General features: G+C 29.3%; 2 protein-coding genes across 2 annotated transcripts; both read left to right on the forward strand.

Moving 5' to 3' along the window:
• Positions 1 to 388: 388 nt before the first annotated feature.
• Positions 389 to 2,887, forward strand: LOC125815378 (transcription factor HHO6-like). Its single transcript, XM_049494841.1, has 5 exons — positions 389 to 728; positions 1,148 to 1,380; positions 1,481 to 1,880; positions 2,182 to 2,258; positions 2,353 to 2,887. Exons 1-5 carry the CDS (start codon positions 515 to 517, stop codon positions 2,635 to 2,637), a joined length of 1,209 nt encoding a protein of 402 aa, XP_049350798.1. The 5' UTR covers positions 389 to 514; the 3' UTR covers positions 2,638 to 2,887.
• An 8,384-nt stretch (positions 2,888 to 11,271) lies between these two features.
• Positions 11,272 to 14,257, forward strand: LOC125815072 (la-related protein 6C-like). The gene is made up of 11 exons (XM_049494471.1): positions 11,272 to 11,296; positions 12,276 to 12,616; positions 12,692 to 12,773; positions 12,856 to 12,950; positions 13,023 to 13,094; positions 13,183 to 13,262; positions 13,350 to 13,428; positions 13,524 to 13,571; positions 13,652 to 13,720; positions 13,816 to 13,908; positions 13,997 to 14,257. The coding sequence occupies exons 1-11, from the start codon at positions 11,272 to 11,274 to the stop codon at positions 14,255 to 14,257; spliced, it is 1,245 nt and encodes a 414-aa protein (XP_049350428.1).
• The last annotated feature ends 727 nt before the right edge of the window (positions 14,258 to 14,984 follow it).

Here is a 14,984-nt window from a genome sequence, read left to right on the forward strand (position 1 = left end):
TTTTTTAAAAAAGATCTATTATTGAAAAAATAATTTTCACTCTTTGGAATAAAGATTTAGTTTGCTTATGGTAAATATTTTTTATTAAATAAAATATTTAATTATAACTCATATTATTATATAATTAAGATAAATTTGGAGGGACAATTTAGACCATTGAAATTGGGGAATCTAAAGAGATAAAATATGCGACGACACGAAATATACCTTTCAGGTTATTTTTATACGCCTTTCTTTCTTTTCTGTCAAAACCCGGCGTTGTTTAACAGAATCTTCTCCTTCTTACCCCCCACCCCCGTAATACCCCTCACCCCTCCATTTTCCCTTCTTTTCTTTTCTCCACTCTTCTTTTCTCGCTTTATATATATATATATATATATATAGAATTAATATCTTCTCTCCTTAATTTCTTGGGGTTCCATTTTTATCGATTCTGAGAGCAACTGAAGCAATAAGATTCAATTTTTTTGTTTGTTGTAAAGATCTAATCTGAGATAGTGGAAGATCTGGAGAAATGGGTTCGATCCCAGCAGAATTGAGCTTAGATTGTAGACCTAGTTTTATTCCCAAATCTATTACTGATTTTCTTCGACAACTTTCTTTGATCCGTAATGTTCCTGATAAACTATCACAGATTGATGATTATATCACCAGACTTGAAGATGAAATGAGGAAAATCGATGCATTCAAACGCGAGCTTCCCCTTTCTGTTCTTCTTGTTAAAGATGGTTAGTTTCTATTTCTTTTTTCTTTAGTTTTTTCATCAATTATAGTGATGGGTACGATGTTTACTGTGTTAATCAACTTCCGATGCTTTTGGGTATTGATTATTTTGAGTAATTTTTTGTGGGTAATGTTTTATTTGTCATGTTTTCCGTTATTGATGCGTTCGACTGTTTTTTCTTTGAGCTGAGGGTCTAGGTAGTGGTGAGGTGTGTGTATACTTTACTCTTCTCAGACCCCACTTTGTGAGATTACGCTGGATATGTTGTTATTTCATTTGTCAATTGTCATGCAGTTTGGGGAAGAAAGTTGATGTTTGAAGATTGTAATTGTGTATATGTTGTTGTTTGTTTATGAGAAGTATTGTGAATGGAAGGATTGAGGGTGTTAATTATTTTCCCTTTGGTGATGGTTGTTATTGCAGCGATTGTAGCTCTAAGAGAAGAATCAATGCAATATAGAAAATCGAGAACAGAACCAGTATTGGAAGAATTTATCCCACTGAAGAAGAGTTCCCATGAAGATACTAAAGCTGAAATTACTAAAGATAAGGATAGTAGAGAAAAGATGAGCTGGATGAGCTCTGTTCAGCTCTGGAACAGCGAAAATACTGATGAAGTGATTAATAAACAACCATCTAAATCAGAATTGAAAGTGGTGAGAACCTAACTGACTTGATTTTCTTATTATAGACATTGAATTTCTCAGATTGTTTCGTGTTCATATTTGCTGATCAGTGCGTTTAACTCTTTGTTAGGATACTCAGCGATCTCCTGAAGAAGGAAATAGTTCAGTAAATGAAGATCCATTCCAATCTTGTAAAACCATGAATGTGGGAAAGGCATTTTCAGTACCTTTCAAGGGGTATTCTGGTTTCTCAGTGACAGCGGTTAGGAAGGACAATAAAGATGAACTACCAGGATTATCACTTCATACTCCTGGAATTACGAAGCTGAGGGAGGATACTGTGACTAGTGGTTTGAATTCGAAACACAATGGTAGCAGAGGTGGATTATCTAGTGTAGCAGGTTGCCAATCAAATATAAGGACTGGATCACTGGCTCAGCAGCAGTCTTCTAGAAAGCAAAGAAGATGCTGGTCACCAGAATTGCATAGGCGATTTGTTGATGCACTACAACAACTTGGGGGTTCACAAGGTTTGAACTTTATTCTATTGATGTGACTTTGTTTGCAAGAATCTGAATTGGGAGAATTTAACTCTTGATTATTGTATGGACTATTGGAGCCCTGTGTACATTTTCATGAATGCATGATTTACAGAAGTTAGGAAATCGACGTCTTTTCTATACTGAAAGTATAGTCCTCTAGTGAAACTATATATAAAATGATATGTGAATAGCTGCCAGAATCTTGAAACAGCATTGAATTAAACATTTCCAGATTAGTTGTTCTGTTAGTTTTCAACTCTTGCTCATAATCATTCCGACTTGTTTGCAGTTGCAACTCCTAAGCAGATTAGAGACCTTATGCAAGTGGATGGCCTAACCAATGATGAAGTAAAGAGTCATTTGCAGGTGAGTTTGAACTCATACTATTTTGTGAAGTACCATTATGTCTTTGTTTGTTTATGAATTGACCATATTAATAAATACGCTTATATGATTTCAGAAATACAGGCTTCATACACGAAGAGTTCCAAATTCACAGACTCAACCAGCAAATCAGTCTGGTGTGGCTCTAGGAAATTTATGGATGTCCCAAGGCCAATATGGGGAATCCTCAAAGCAGAGCAGTTCACAATCTGGTTCCCCTCAGGGTCCTCTACACTTGGCTGGTAGTTGCGGAGGTACTTCCACGACTGTGGGTGATAGCATGGAAGAAGAAGATGATGTAAAATCCGAGAATCACAGCTGGAAAAACCATGTTCTCACCTCTGGAAAGATTGATGTATAGATCTCCACCATGAATTTTGCAGATAAGATACATTGGAGAAATTAATTACCATAAATCGATACCCTATATTATACTTATATATAAATATCTTGAGAGAGATGTGAAATTTTGCAGGATTAGATCTCCTTTTCTTTTTTTTGTCTGTGCATTTCGAACCGTGTTCTAGTTATTTGTTGTTTCAGTATAAGGAGAACTTGAATTTAAGTCCCAACACTTGAGAAATGAAAGAGCAGTGCCTCTCTGGTATCAACTACTATTACTACTTGTTTTAAGCTTCTGTTAAGAATTCTTATCATTGCACTTCAATTTCTTGATGTTTTAACTTTTAATGATATCAGGTTTAGTTGACTTATTCTTCTCCAAAGACTTGTAACATATACTATATTATCTTTGTGAATAGATTTCTTTGATCTAAAGAAATATGTGGAATTTATTTTTTTCCTTTAAGAAAGTGGAACATAGATGTCTTCTAAGATTAGGCAAGACGAAAATCACCAAACAATAGCTTTTGTCTTCCACAAGACAAGGTCTTGGTCTATATTCAAAATCTTGAAATTATGGCTTAGTCTGTGTCTAGACCCCGCTTCGCTCGTGGGATTTCACTGGATATGTGTGGTGTGACTTGAGAAAAGAATAAAAAAAAGAACAGAAGCATCTTGTATTAGTTTAGTGTCTAATTTTAAATATTGAAATTCATTTGGCAATCATGATTTCAGGGGGCCTGTTTTATGTGGATCAAAAATTAATTTGTGTAGCAGGTATGACCTGTTAGGGATATTTCCAATTATATCTAACTAATTATATTATTAAATAAATATCTAGGTTCATGTTCTTGAAGAATCATCAGATATCTTGTGAAGTAAAATAGACAAGGCAAGATTTGGTCTTATCCTCTGTAAGATACTCCCTATGTCTGTTTTCTCATTTATTACAAGCATTAGGTAGTTCCCTTATTTTCTATTCTTTTCTATTTAAAAATAATTATTATTATATGGACCACTTTTAGTCCTCCATGACAGGTGTAAAACAAACACTAGTAGACATCAAGAAAGGAATCTAGCATTTTTTTTGAAAAAATAATTCATCATGCAACTAAAAAAGAAAGAGGAATCAAGAGAAAAAGGACAATGAGAAAGATGATAAACAAGAAGCAAATTGGTGTAGAAAAAAAAGAGGAGAATCTATATACATACATATAAAGGCAAAGAAAGAATAGTCCAAATTAATAGATGGAGTTTAGTTGAAGGATCTGTGATTCTATTCAATGTTCAACAAAAAATCTTGTGGGGTGTCCTAAAAAGAACAATTTTTTCTTGGCTCAAAAATATTCCTTCCTCTGAGTCAGAGCAATCACATGAAATTAATGTGTTGTATGAAAAAATAAAATGGGGAGGGTGAGAATTACTCCCTCCGTATATCTTTACTTGTCCACTATGTTATTTTAGAATGTCCAACAATACTTATTTAATTTATAAAATTAATGAATAAATTACCATATTGTGTCTATTTTATCTTTGTTATTAAATATTATTCATTTTTTAATATTTACATGACTTATATTTATAAGGGTGATTAGGTAAAATTATCATTCTCATTTACTGCTTCTTAATCTCTGTGTCAAATTAATCGTAAACAACTATTATTAAACCGAGGTAGTAATTCTCTGACTTATTTCACTTGAGAAAACATAAATCTAAACCATAAATATTTTTTTTATCCTAGATGTTTATTACTCCTTTCGTTTCGAATTAAGGGAATCTCCAATCCTACACTCTATTTTACTCTTCAAATATAGAGTTCTCTATTTTTTCAGACAAACAACTCCAACCCAATTCTCTATTTTACTCTCTAAAAAAAATATTTTTCTCTCTCCTTAATATTATATTATTATTTCTATTTTTTTCTTATTTTCTTATTTCATAATATAAATCCTTTTATTTATTTTTTTAATAATTATTTTATATAATTTTCATGTGATATAAAAATTTATTTTTTCAAATTTTTTATTTCATATAAAATTATATTTTATTCAAATTTTTTAAGTAACATAAATTGCAAGAAAATATTATATAATATACAAATTAATGGACAAATTTAAATAAAAGTGAAATACAATTACATAAACACTCAATTTTCGAAATTATTATGTTGCTCCCATAAATTCTCTATTAATGCATTGAGGAGTTCAAAATGAGCATTTTTGTCCTTAATTTTTTTATGTCTAGATAAAAATTGTTCAAATCGGAGATTTTCATCTACCATCATTTCTGTCGTTGGAGTTGGAGCCTCTACGACATCTTGAATTGGTGCATTAAGATCATGTTCATCCTCAATTATCATGTTGTGCAGTATATACATGTAGTCATTATATCATGTAGAACTTCCTTTCTTCAAAAACGTGACGGTCCTACAAGATTGCAAAACGTGATTGCAAAACTCCGAATGCACGTTCAAATCTTTTCGGCTTGATTCTTGTTTCATCGCGAATTAATTATTATGTTATATATTGAATTTTATCTTGTATTTAAATTATTATGTTATGTATTGTATTGTTATCTTGTATTTAAATTATTATATTATGTATTGTATTTTCAAATTAAATTTGCATCTTATCATTTTAATTTTGTGTATTCTTTATGTGAAAATTAATAATAAAATCAAATTATATTATTGACGAAAATGAAAAAAAAATACTATTAATTCGGGATGGAAGTAGTATATATTAAATAATATATTTTTTAAAATACTATATTACATTTAAAAAGAATTGTGAATATTAGATATTTAATTAATGACATTATATGTAAAATAATATGTTAATTAGAAAGTAATAGAAATAATAATAAAACAATCAAAAAGTGAAATAGAGAGTTGGAGAACTACTATTCACCTCTCTAAGTATGAAGAGAATAGAGACTGAGGTGGGTTGGAGTGTTCATTCTCTATTTTACTCTTCAAATATAATAGAGGTGGGTTGGAGATGGTCTAACAGTCACTTTCCAATGAAGTTTCTTTGATTAAAGTTTATCTCAAGCCAGCATTATAAAAAATAAAAAAATTCTCAAAAATAAAAAGAATTCGAAAACTAAGATGTGTGTGTATATATATATCCAAAGAGTGTGACAAAAAAGGTCAGTTTCAGCAGCAAAATAATACAGAAAGAATCTTTATGTACAAGATATGGTTAGTGTGCCCACATAGATTTCTTAATTATTTACCACTATTTGGTGAAAAAGATCTGAGTGAAAATATATAATCCTCTAATAAAATTACCGACACTCTAGTAACTATGATTTACTTAAGCGTAATTTACTATCATATTTTATGTAGTTTTGAATATATAGTAACTGTTTTTCTTCAAAAATATCAAGAAAACGTTATATGAATTCTTACAATCAATTAAGAAGATGTATAAATCCTCGTACATTAAAGTAAGCTATTTTTTTTAGTGGAGGAAAAATACAAATTCTCATTTATGAATTTTATCGACACGTGATTGTGTCTGAACATTTTTGGATCATTAATTTCTCCAAAGATTATAAGTTGATCGTAGAATGAATACATTTCATTTAATATTTCATTTAATATTTACAGTAATATTAATTTGAAAATAATTGAATTGTCAGGGTGTTTCAGTTTCACACCATTTAAGAAAAGAAGATGAAGACATAAATTAGATATTGTTTTCCATTCGCCCTTATTGATTATTGTCAAAGTAATCTTTAGAATAATTCAAAACGATTAAAGTTTCTTAAATTAATTACATAGAAAATCCAAATGAAAAGTTAAAAATAGAATATTAAAAGTGGTTTCGAAGATTGAACAATTGAATTAATTTGAAATATGAAAAAATGTCTGAACAATCAGTTATTTTGAAATGGAGAGAGTAATCATTACTCCCTATGAACTCTTTTACTTGTCCAATTTTGACTTTTTACTTGTCATTTTTAATAAATCAAAAAATGTTAATATTTTTTTTACCTATTATATCCTTAATTTATTTAGAGAGTTAATGTTTTCGAAACAAGTAGAATCTCGTTAATGAATAAATTGATTTTGAAATTCTATCAATTAATAGAGATAAAATGATATAGGAGTATTTATTATGTCAATTATTATTTTTCTTAATAGATGTGTCAAGTCAAAAATAAATAACTAAATATAGAGTATTTAATAGTTTAAATAGACCTGTGATAACATGTAATGATGCAATGGTTAAAAATATACTTGAAAATTATTTATCTTTTCGTTGATCTAATATTTTAACTAGTTTTTTTTAAAAAATTATTAAAACATACATGGAAGTGTTTTTTTAAAATATAAATGAAGTGATAGTTTAGATAAGTAAAGAGAATAATTGATAGTTACAATATGAAATTCGTATAAAAATCTAATTTTAAATTTGTTTTTGATCATTAGTTCTTCTATTTTTTTAGACACATGATGCCGTGAATTATCAGTATAGTGATGGGAGGTGTTCCTTACCTCTCTAGAATAGATACTCTTTTAATATAATTGCCAACAAAAAATATTTGTAAAATTAATTTAAGTTGGACAAGTTATCTCATGATCTCTTACTCAACTATCTAATTTCAACTCATATTATTCCAAACAATCTTTTAAATAATTATATAGGCACTTTACTTAAAATCTATCATTTTAATTCAACTTGCTTATACAACATTGTTGGATATTAATTAATGTCAAAATTGCTCTTCAACTTGTCAATTTGCTTAAATATTAACATTTTATAATTCTGCTTCTTTCATCTGATTTCTTAGTGTCTGATATTTATTTTAGACTCTATTAATTCATATTTTAAAAGTAAAATACTTTTTATAAAATCGTAAAAGAGTTCTCTCATATTTTCAAATCGTAAAAGAGTGACTCAACTAGGTTGAGGTCAAATCCATAAAAAATATGGGACAAGAAAATAAATAAATGAATAAACAACTCTTCCATTAAGAAATGGGCAAAAAATGATTTTGTTATTATTTGTGCCTCTTCATCATTCTTGACCTCTATCCACCAAACAAGTCGTTATCGTACTTTCAGAATTGTTAAGAATATCTTTTTTATGTAGCCTTATCACTTTATTGTTTAATTCACATTATAAAATGTTAGCTTGAAATTAGGTGCAAACAAACTGGCATGTTACATCAACTTCACTATCTATTCATTGTGAAATAGCTTATTTAACAAAAAAAAAAAAAGAATCAATAAATAAAGAACATTAGCTAGGCAACGTGACTTTATGATATTGATTAATCATTATATATAAAAAATGATTAATATATTCAAACATTTTAACATCTTTATGAAAGTTGAGAGGATATGTTATTTTGTCAACTTATAATTGTCGTTGGTGTAAAAATAGCCAATCTTTTTTCTAATGGACAATCTTCATTTTTGAAAAAAATGAGAAGGGTATTTGACAAACATATAAGAGTAAAAACATATAGATATTATATTTTCTGACAAACTTATAATAGTAAATTAAAATCTAGACAATCTCTGAAAACATTTTTGAAGATAAGTTTCATGAGAAAAATTATATCGAAACAAACCATAACAATAATATATTTAGCATAATTTTACAATGTCCAATTCGTGTGAGGGGAGAGTGGTGTGATGCCTACGCAGATTTGCCCCTACCTTGTGAGTTGTGAAGATAGAGAGGTTATTTTTGATGGACTCTTGGCTCAAGTACCGCATATACTAGAGGTGTCAAAAATGAGCCCAACTATAACTAACCCGCCCAAAATTTTAAGGGTTTGACTCAAGATAATTTGATTGGGTTCAATTTCAACAAGTCTTAACCCATTTCAAAAGAATTATCAATTGAGCCAAATTTAATCTCCAATTTCAACCTTTTTATGACTATTTATTTGCATTGATTTAATGTATGTTCCTATATATGAATTACTATGTTATTTTATATCTTTTAGGATTTTATCCATCCATTTGCAACTTCTTCTTTTTTTTAAAATAATCTTGAATTGAAATTCAAATTGTGGTTATAAAATTTAAATAACAATATATTAAAATTATCGAGATTAAACGGGTCAAATTGTGCGGATCAAGACCCAATCCACTTTTAAGCCCATTTGAGCCCAAACAAACTTGGGCAGTTTAGAACCCAACTCAATTTCAATTTCAACCCATTTTAATATCTTCAATTTTTAATTCAGCCTGCATATTCAACACCCCTAGCATATACAAAACAATATTAAAAAAAGGGCAAATTACATAAATCACATACTTTTAAGGCAAAATTACAATTTATCCCTTAAAAGTTTATATTTACAGAAATCCCTCAAATGGATACAATAATATAAGCACTGATACATTAATCTGATGCGCGAGATACATTAATCTGATGCGCGAGATACATTAATCGTTAAGTAAGATACATTACATTTTATACAAGATACACTAATCTGATGCGCAAGATACACTAATCTGATGCGCAAGATACACTAATCTGATGTGCGAGATACATTAATCTGATGCGCGAGATACACTAATCTGATACGCGAAAATGAGGGATTTTGGAGATCTGTAAAACTTATAGGGGATAATGGTGATAAGTAAACTAAAAGGTGGGATTTCTGTAATTTTTCCTAAAAAAAATACATGAAGAAGTTATATGAAAAATAATGGAGAACAAATTGCATATGGGCTGGGCTTGAAATGTTATTAACCTAAGTGATCGCAATAATAGTCCTAAAGTTAGAAAATAGCACTTCCTTGAATAGTAAAGAGAACTTGGAAGGGAATGATCTTGGACTTGCATATGGGCTTTCAGAAGAAAAAGAAAAAAAAAGAGCCCATAAGAATATCAAGTTGAGTAATTCTACTACTATGGGAAAATTAGCAATTAAGTCATAATATCTAACATAATTAGTTAAAATAACAACACTTTAAAATATTTATTTAAAATGTCAGAATGACAATATTTTGGAAAATAATATGTATTCAGATTTTAGTATTTAAAATTAATTTTATTTATGAAAATAGTCCTATATTGGACCAAATTCTAAACCAATAACTGTTTACAAAGAAAAAAAAATTAAACCAATACCCATTATCCTTCCTTCTTCACCTTTCACGTTTCTACCCCCACCTTTCACGTTTCTACCTCTTTTTTCACGTTTCCAGTTTCTCTTTCTTCAAGGTGCTCACAAATTGTTTATCAAAATATATATTTTAATTCAAGAAATTTTCTCGATTGTTAAACGTAATCTCTTTATTAAGTCAAGCAGATTTCTCGATTGGCAAGGTAATTTCCATTATTTATTTTGATTTGTTGTTTAAAATCACCAATTATGGTGTATATTTCGAATTCTATATATTACGGATTTCCAATAGAATTTTTCGAGTTTTATGAGATTTTGTTTAGATATTCATCAAATATTTATGATTTTCAATTTTTTTGCGATTTTCTTTTAATTTTTCAGATTTTGTAGAATCTAGAAATTCATATATATGTTTATTTTGTTTGATATTTAATACATTTTAATATTTGATAATGTAGATTTTTATGCAAGTTTGTTTACATATTCATGTAAAATTTATGTATTTTAGATTTTTTAGTCGATTAAACAATTTTTTTTTAATTTTTTTATGATTTCGTTTTAATATTTTAGATTTATTAGAATCTACAAATTCATTCATATGTTTATTTTGTTTGATTTTTAATACATTTATATTTGCTTTTAGGGTTTTAAATTTGGGGAAAGAATCTGTCTGTCTACAATGTCTGAATCAACAATTTATTTGTGTATTCATTCTATCTATATATCAACAAGTTTTACATTTTTTGTTTTTACATTGTATTTCAATCTCAATTAGTATACCAACATGTTTGTATTTTCTTCTTAATTTGTATTCATCCTAATTGTATGCTAGCAATTTTGTATTTTATTGGGTATTCATTCTGTATTTCAATCTCAATTTATATATGAACATGTTTGTATTTCTCTTTTGTTTTGTATTCAACCTAATTGTATACCAACAAGTTTTGTATTTTATGTGCCTACTTTACGTTTCAAAGTCACCTTGTATTTCAAATGAAAAGAGTATTTAATTTCTTTTGTATTCACAACTTTATATTTATAACTTTGTATTTTCATCTCACTTTTGTATTCATATATTGTTGTATTCAACATATAGTACATGATCGATTAGTTACATTAACTTAATGGGATACAAATGATTGTATGCATTCAAACAGAAAAAACAACTACTAAACTAAAAAAAAAAAACAATTTCATTCGTTATACATCATAATTTGAATACAAAACATCCAAAAAAAGCTATAAATCCCAATGCATACAAAGTTTTCATTGATTCAATCAGGAAAAAAAAAACACTCTTGTACTCGACATATACGAATATCTCATCCAAACAAATTAAAAAATTGAAAAAAATACATGATTGTTTTTCGATTATTCACTGAATGCGATAAATTTATAGTTGTCAATTTTGAAAAATTCTATTTCAAAAATATGTCGTATTCAACTTGAAGAAGCTTTGAAACTTATCAGATGAATGATTCGGAAGACGAACTAAATTATTTTAATTTTTTTTTGATGTTCTTAAGAAGAAAGCAAAAAAACGCTCGACGAAAAGATGGCTATTTATGCTCTTTTCAAAAGTAATTGATTTGTATTAAAAATCTTTTTACCTTTTTTGAATTTTTTTGTTCCATAATTTTCTCTATTCTGTTATTAATTATTTGTATTCTTTCAAATTAAAATAAAATAAATACATAACTAATTCCTTAACTAACTAAAATAATGACATTTTAAGTAAATAATGAAACTGTTGCTAAGGAGTTTCACTAAAAGCTAAAATATTTTGTTTTAAAAATTTTCCCCTATACTATTCCTTCCCAAAATTAGAGTAGACAAAATCAATTCATTTTAAATAATTAGTTCAACTTGCTCATGCTTAAATGGGTTGAATGCAAAATGTTCATTAATAAATTCACCCTCTCCGGACCTTTCTTATGAAATCACACCGTATTATTATTGTTGACATTACATATGTAAAAATTAATCAAGTCATTCAGAATTATGTTAATTTTAAATCAATTCACTATATAATTTAAGAAAATATAATAATATTCACATTTTTTCTTTAAAATTAAAAATATAAAGGGCGTCAAATTTGAATCTTGTCATGTGAATTGGGTTATAACCCGTTATCTTGACTCATTTTTGTCAAAAAGCGAATTGTGCATGGGTTATAGGTTACAATCTGTTTATTGATCTGACACGTTTTAACGTGCCTAAATTTGACTCAATCTTTGGACATTCTTTCTTCTAATTAAAAAAAAAAATCATTTAACAAATTCATATCACTAGACAAAAGTTTATTTTAATTTTATTTCTAAAAGAGATGTTTTTATGAATAAGTTGAGTGAGTGGCTATAGGATGGTCAAGGATCAAGAATAAAGGCATGCAGTTAGGAAAGGTCGGAATAAATAATTGGTCAAATGTTAGTTAACTTGTGGAGAGAGTGTACCAATTTTGTCGCTCCACCATTCAACTAGATCAATGGAAAGAGAAAACAAACACTTGAATATACTTTGTTCATAAATCTTCAAGAAAATTAATTCTAAGTTACTAAGAAAAGAATATGGCACAATTGCAACCTGAAAGAGTTGTTGAAGAATGTATTCAAGAAAGTAGCACAACACCACATTTTGAAGCTAAGAATAAGGAGGATAGTGCATGTTTCAAATTTAATGTGCAGGCACCTGAATTTGTACCAAGATCTCATAATACAACAACTCCAATTTCAAGTTATTTTTACCCATATTTTCAGTATCTTTCTGGGGGTAATACTACTTCTGATTGGTTATATGTTGCTGATCAAGACACTCTTTCTTATGTTCCTAATCAAAATTTCTCTGCGTTGCTTCAAAAAGATGTTCTTCCAGAAGATGTCAAGAACAAGATCATTAAACAGGTCTCTTTTCATCTCTCATGACTTTTTAACTTAAAACCTCTGTTTCATGATCTGATCAGGTTGATATATTTATAGGTTGAATATCAACTTAGTGACATGAGCTTGCTGGCAAATGAGAACTTATTGAGACAGATGAATAAGGACCTTGAAGGCTTTGGTCAGTATTAAAAAAAGGTTATTTCTTAATTCTGTATTTGAATGTCTTTTGATTGTTTGTATGTATGTATGTACTACTTCAGTCCCAATTTCCTCTGTTTCGGCTACGAAGAAAATCAAGTCCCTCATAACTAACCAGCAGACACTTGCTCATGCCCTCCTGTCCTCTACAAAACTGGTACATTTATAAACTTTTTTTAATTTGAATTTATGAACATCGATAAACCGACTCAGTTTTTCTGTACTTAAGATTGTAAGCAATGATGGCAAGAAGGTTAAAAGAAGAATTCCATTTACTGATAAGGATAAAGAGGATTTGCAGGTATACATCTTTGCACTGTAATTTTGATTAGTTTCATATATTTTTATGGTGCTAGCTAATATTATGCTTTGGGGCTTCCTACTTTTAGTTACGCACAGTTGTTGCTGAGAATTTACCAGATGATCACTCCCATCACAACATTGAGAAAATATTCAAGGTAGCTGGAAGGTGATATTTTTGCCCCTTTTGTCCATATTTTTCATCTATGTTTATTCTATAGCAAATTGAACTAACTTGTTATATTTCCAATTCAAGTGTCAAAACCATCCGTGTATGTCATCCCCAGGATCCAAACTTGTCGCGTGCTAGAGGAGACATTGGCATTAGCAACAAGGTATTAAAAGACTAACTCGAAACTAAATTTCAGTCATTACTCTGATCCATTAAGAAGAAGTTCTCATTCTTTTTTGGTTCTTGTTAATATTGAAGCTCCATGCACTGATTGAGTTTGAGAATCCTGAAGCAGCTGAGAGAGCAGTATGTGGATACATTTTTAAGATTAATTTAAGTTCTTGAGTTTAGTCGCTTTAAATCGACTTCATTTTGAATTTGATCAGGTTGAGAAGTTAAATGATGAAAGGAATTGGAGAAAAGGCCTAAGAGTGAGGTTACTCCTCAGACGTTCAGTAAGTCTTATTTACTGTCTCATCCTATCAGTTTTGCTTCACAGTTCTCCAATTTTCTCGAATAGTTGTTATGAATTGTTTCGTTGAAATTGCAGCCAAAGTCTATACTAAAGATCAGAAAGTGTGAATTTGAAGGATGTTTTGATGATGAAGATGGACTGCCTTCTGAAGACTCTGATAGCAATAATGTAAGTAATGTCATTGTTTATTATTTAGGATTTAACTTATATACAGTGAGTGTCAGTATATTAATAATCGTGGTATTAAAAATGTTAGGTTGAAGACGGTGTAGGATCAGCCAAGAAAGCATGGAACAAAGGACGTGGGAAATTAAGAATGCGTCCTCAAATACATGGTGGTCGAGGCCTACTTGCTGCACTTCCACAAAGCAGCAGCAGCAGCTCAGGTTTAGGTGAAGGACCAGTGAGACAAGTTACAAAAGGGCCAAGAATGCCCGATGGAACGAGAGGTTTCACCATGGGAAGAGGGAAGCCTCTCACAGCTACTCTTATATCCGGAGTACATGTAATTGCCTAATTGATTGGAAATTTGATCAATTTTATTTCCCCTTTGGTTAGTTACCAAAAGAAAAAAGAAAGATTTTGGATTTCAGAGTTTTTGAGAGTCAAGGAAATAATGTTATGTTCCACTTTTATGCAGTGATTTTTGAGCATTCATTCATTTTACAAAAGTGTATAGTAAGTAGTATATAGGTTTTATAAGTCTTTGCTTTGAGACTATTTATAACTTGTTTTTTGTTCTGGAATCTGAGATTTGATTCTACTTATTTTTGCATTATTGACAGATTATCCACCATTTTGATTCACTTCAGTTCAATATGTAATTGTTGGCATAAATTATGATTATTGATTCATGTTCCCGGCCTGTTTAAGGGAATAAGGAACTTAGAAAGAGATCGAGCAAAATGAGACCATTTTGATTTTGCCTTTTATCAACGTGCATTAATTTAGAACTTTTCTATAACATTAATGTTGTTTGTCCCGATATTTTTTAGTCGATATATAATAAACATGAAACATTGACTTCACAAGAAAACATAATTATTATAGTGAGTAATTATTGTATATAGACAAGTGTGGTTGTGTATTATCTTAAACTCTACGAATTGAATATAAAATTACTATCGTCACTTGACAGTATCCTGTATTCAAAGTAGTAAATAAAAAATGTAGAAGAGAGAGAAAAAAAAGGACAAATTACTTAACTACACTCATTTACTTACCTTAATATCCATTTATCCCTA

Source organism: Solanum verrucosum, unplaced genomic scaffold (genome assembly GCF_900185275.1).
Source record: "Solanum verrucosum unplaced genomic scaffold, falcon-dt-bn FXZP01000261.1, whole genome shotgun sequence".
Classification (NCBI taxonomy): domain Eukaryota; kingdom Viridiplantae; phylum Streptophyta; class Magnoliopsida; order Solanales; family Solanaceae; genus Solanum; species Solanum verrucosum.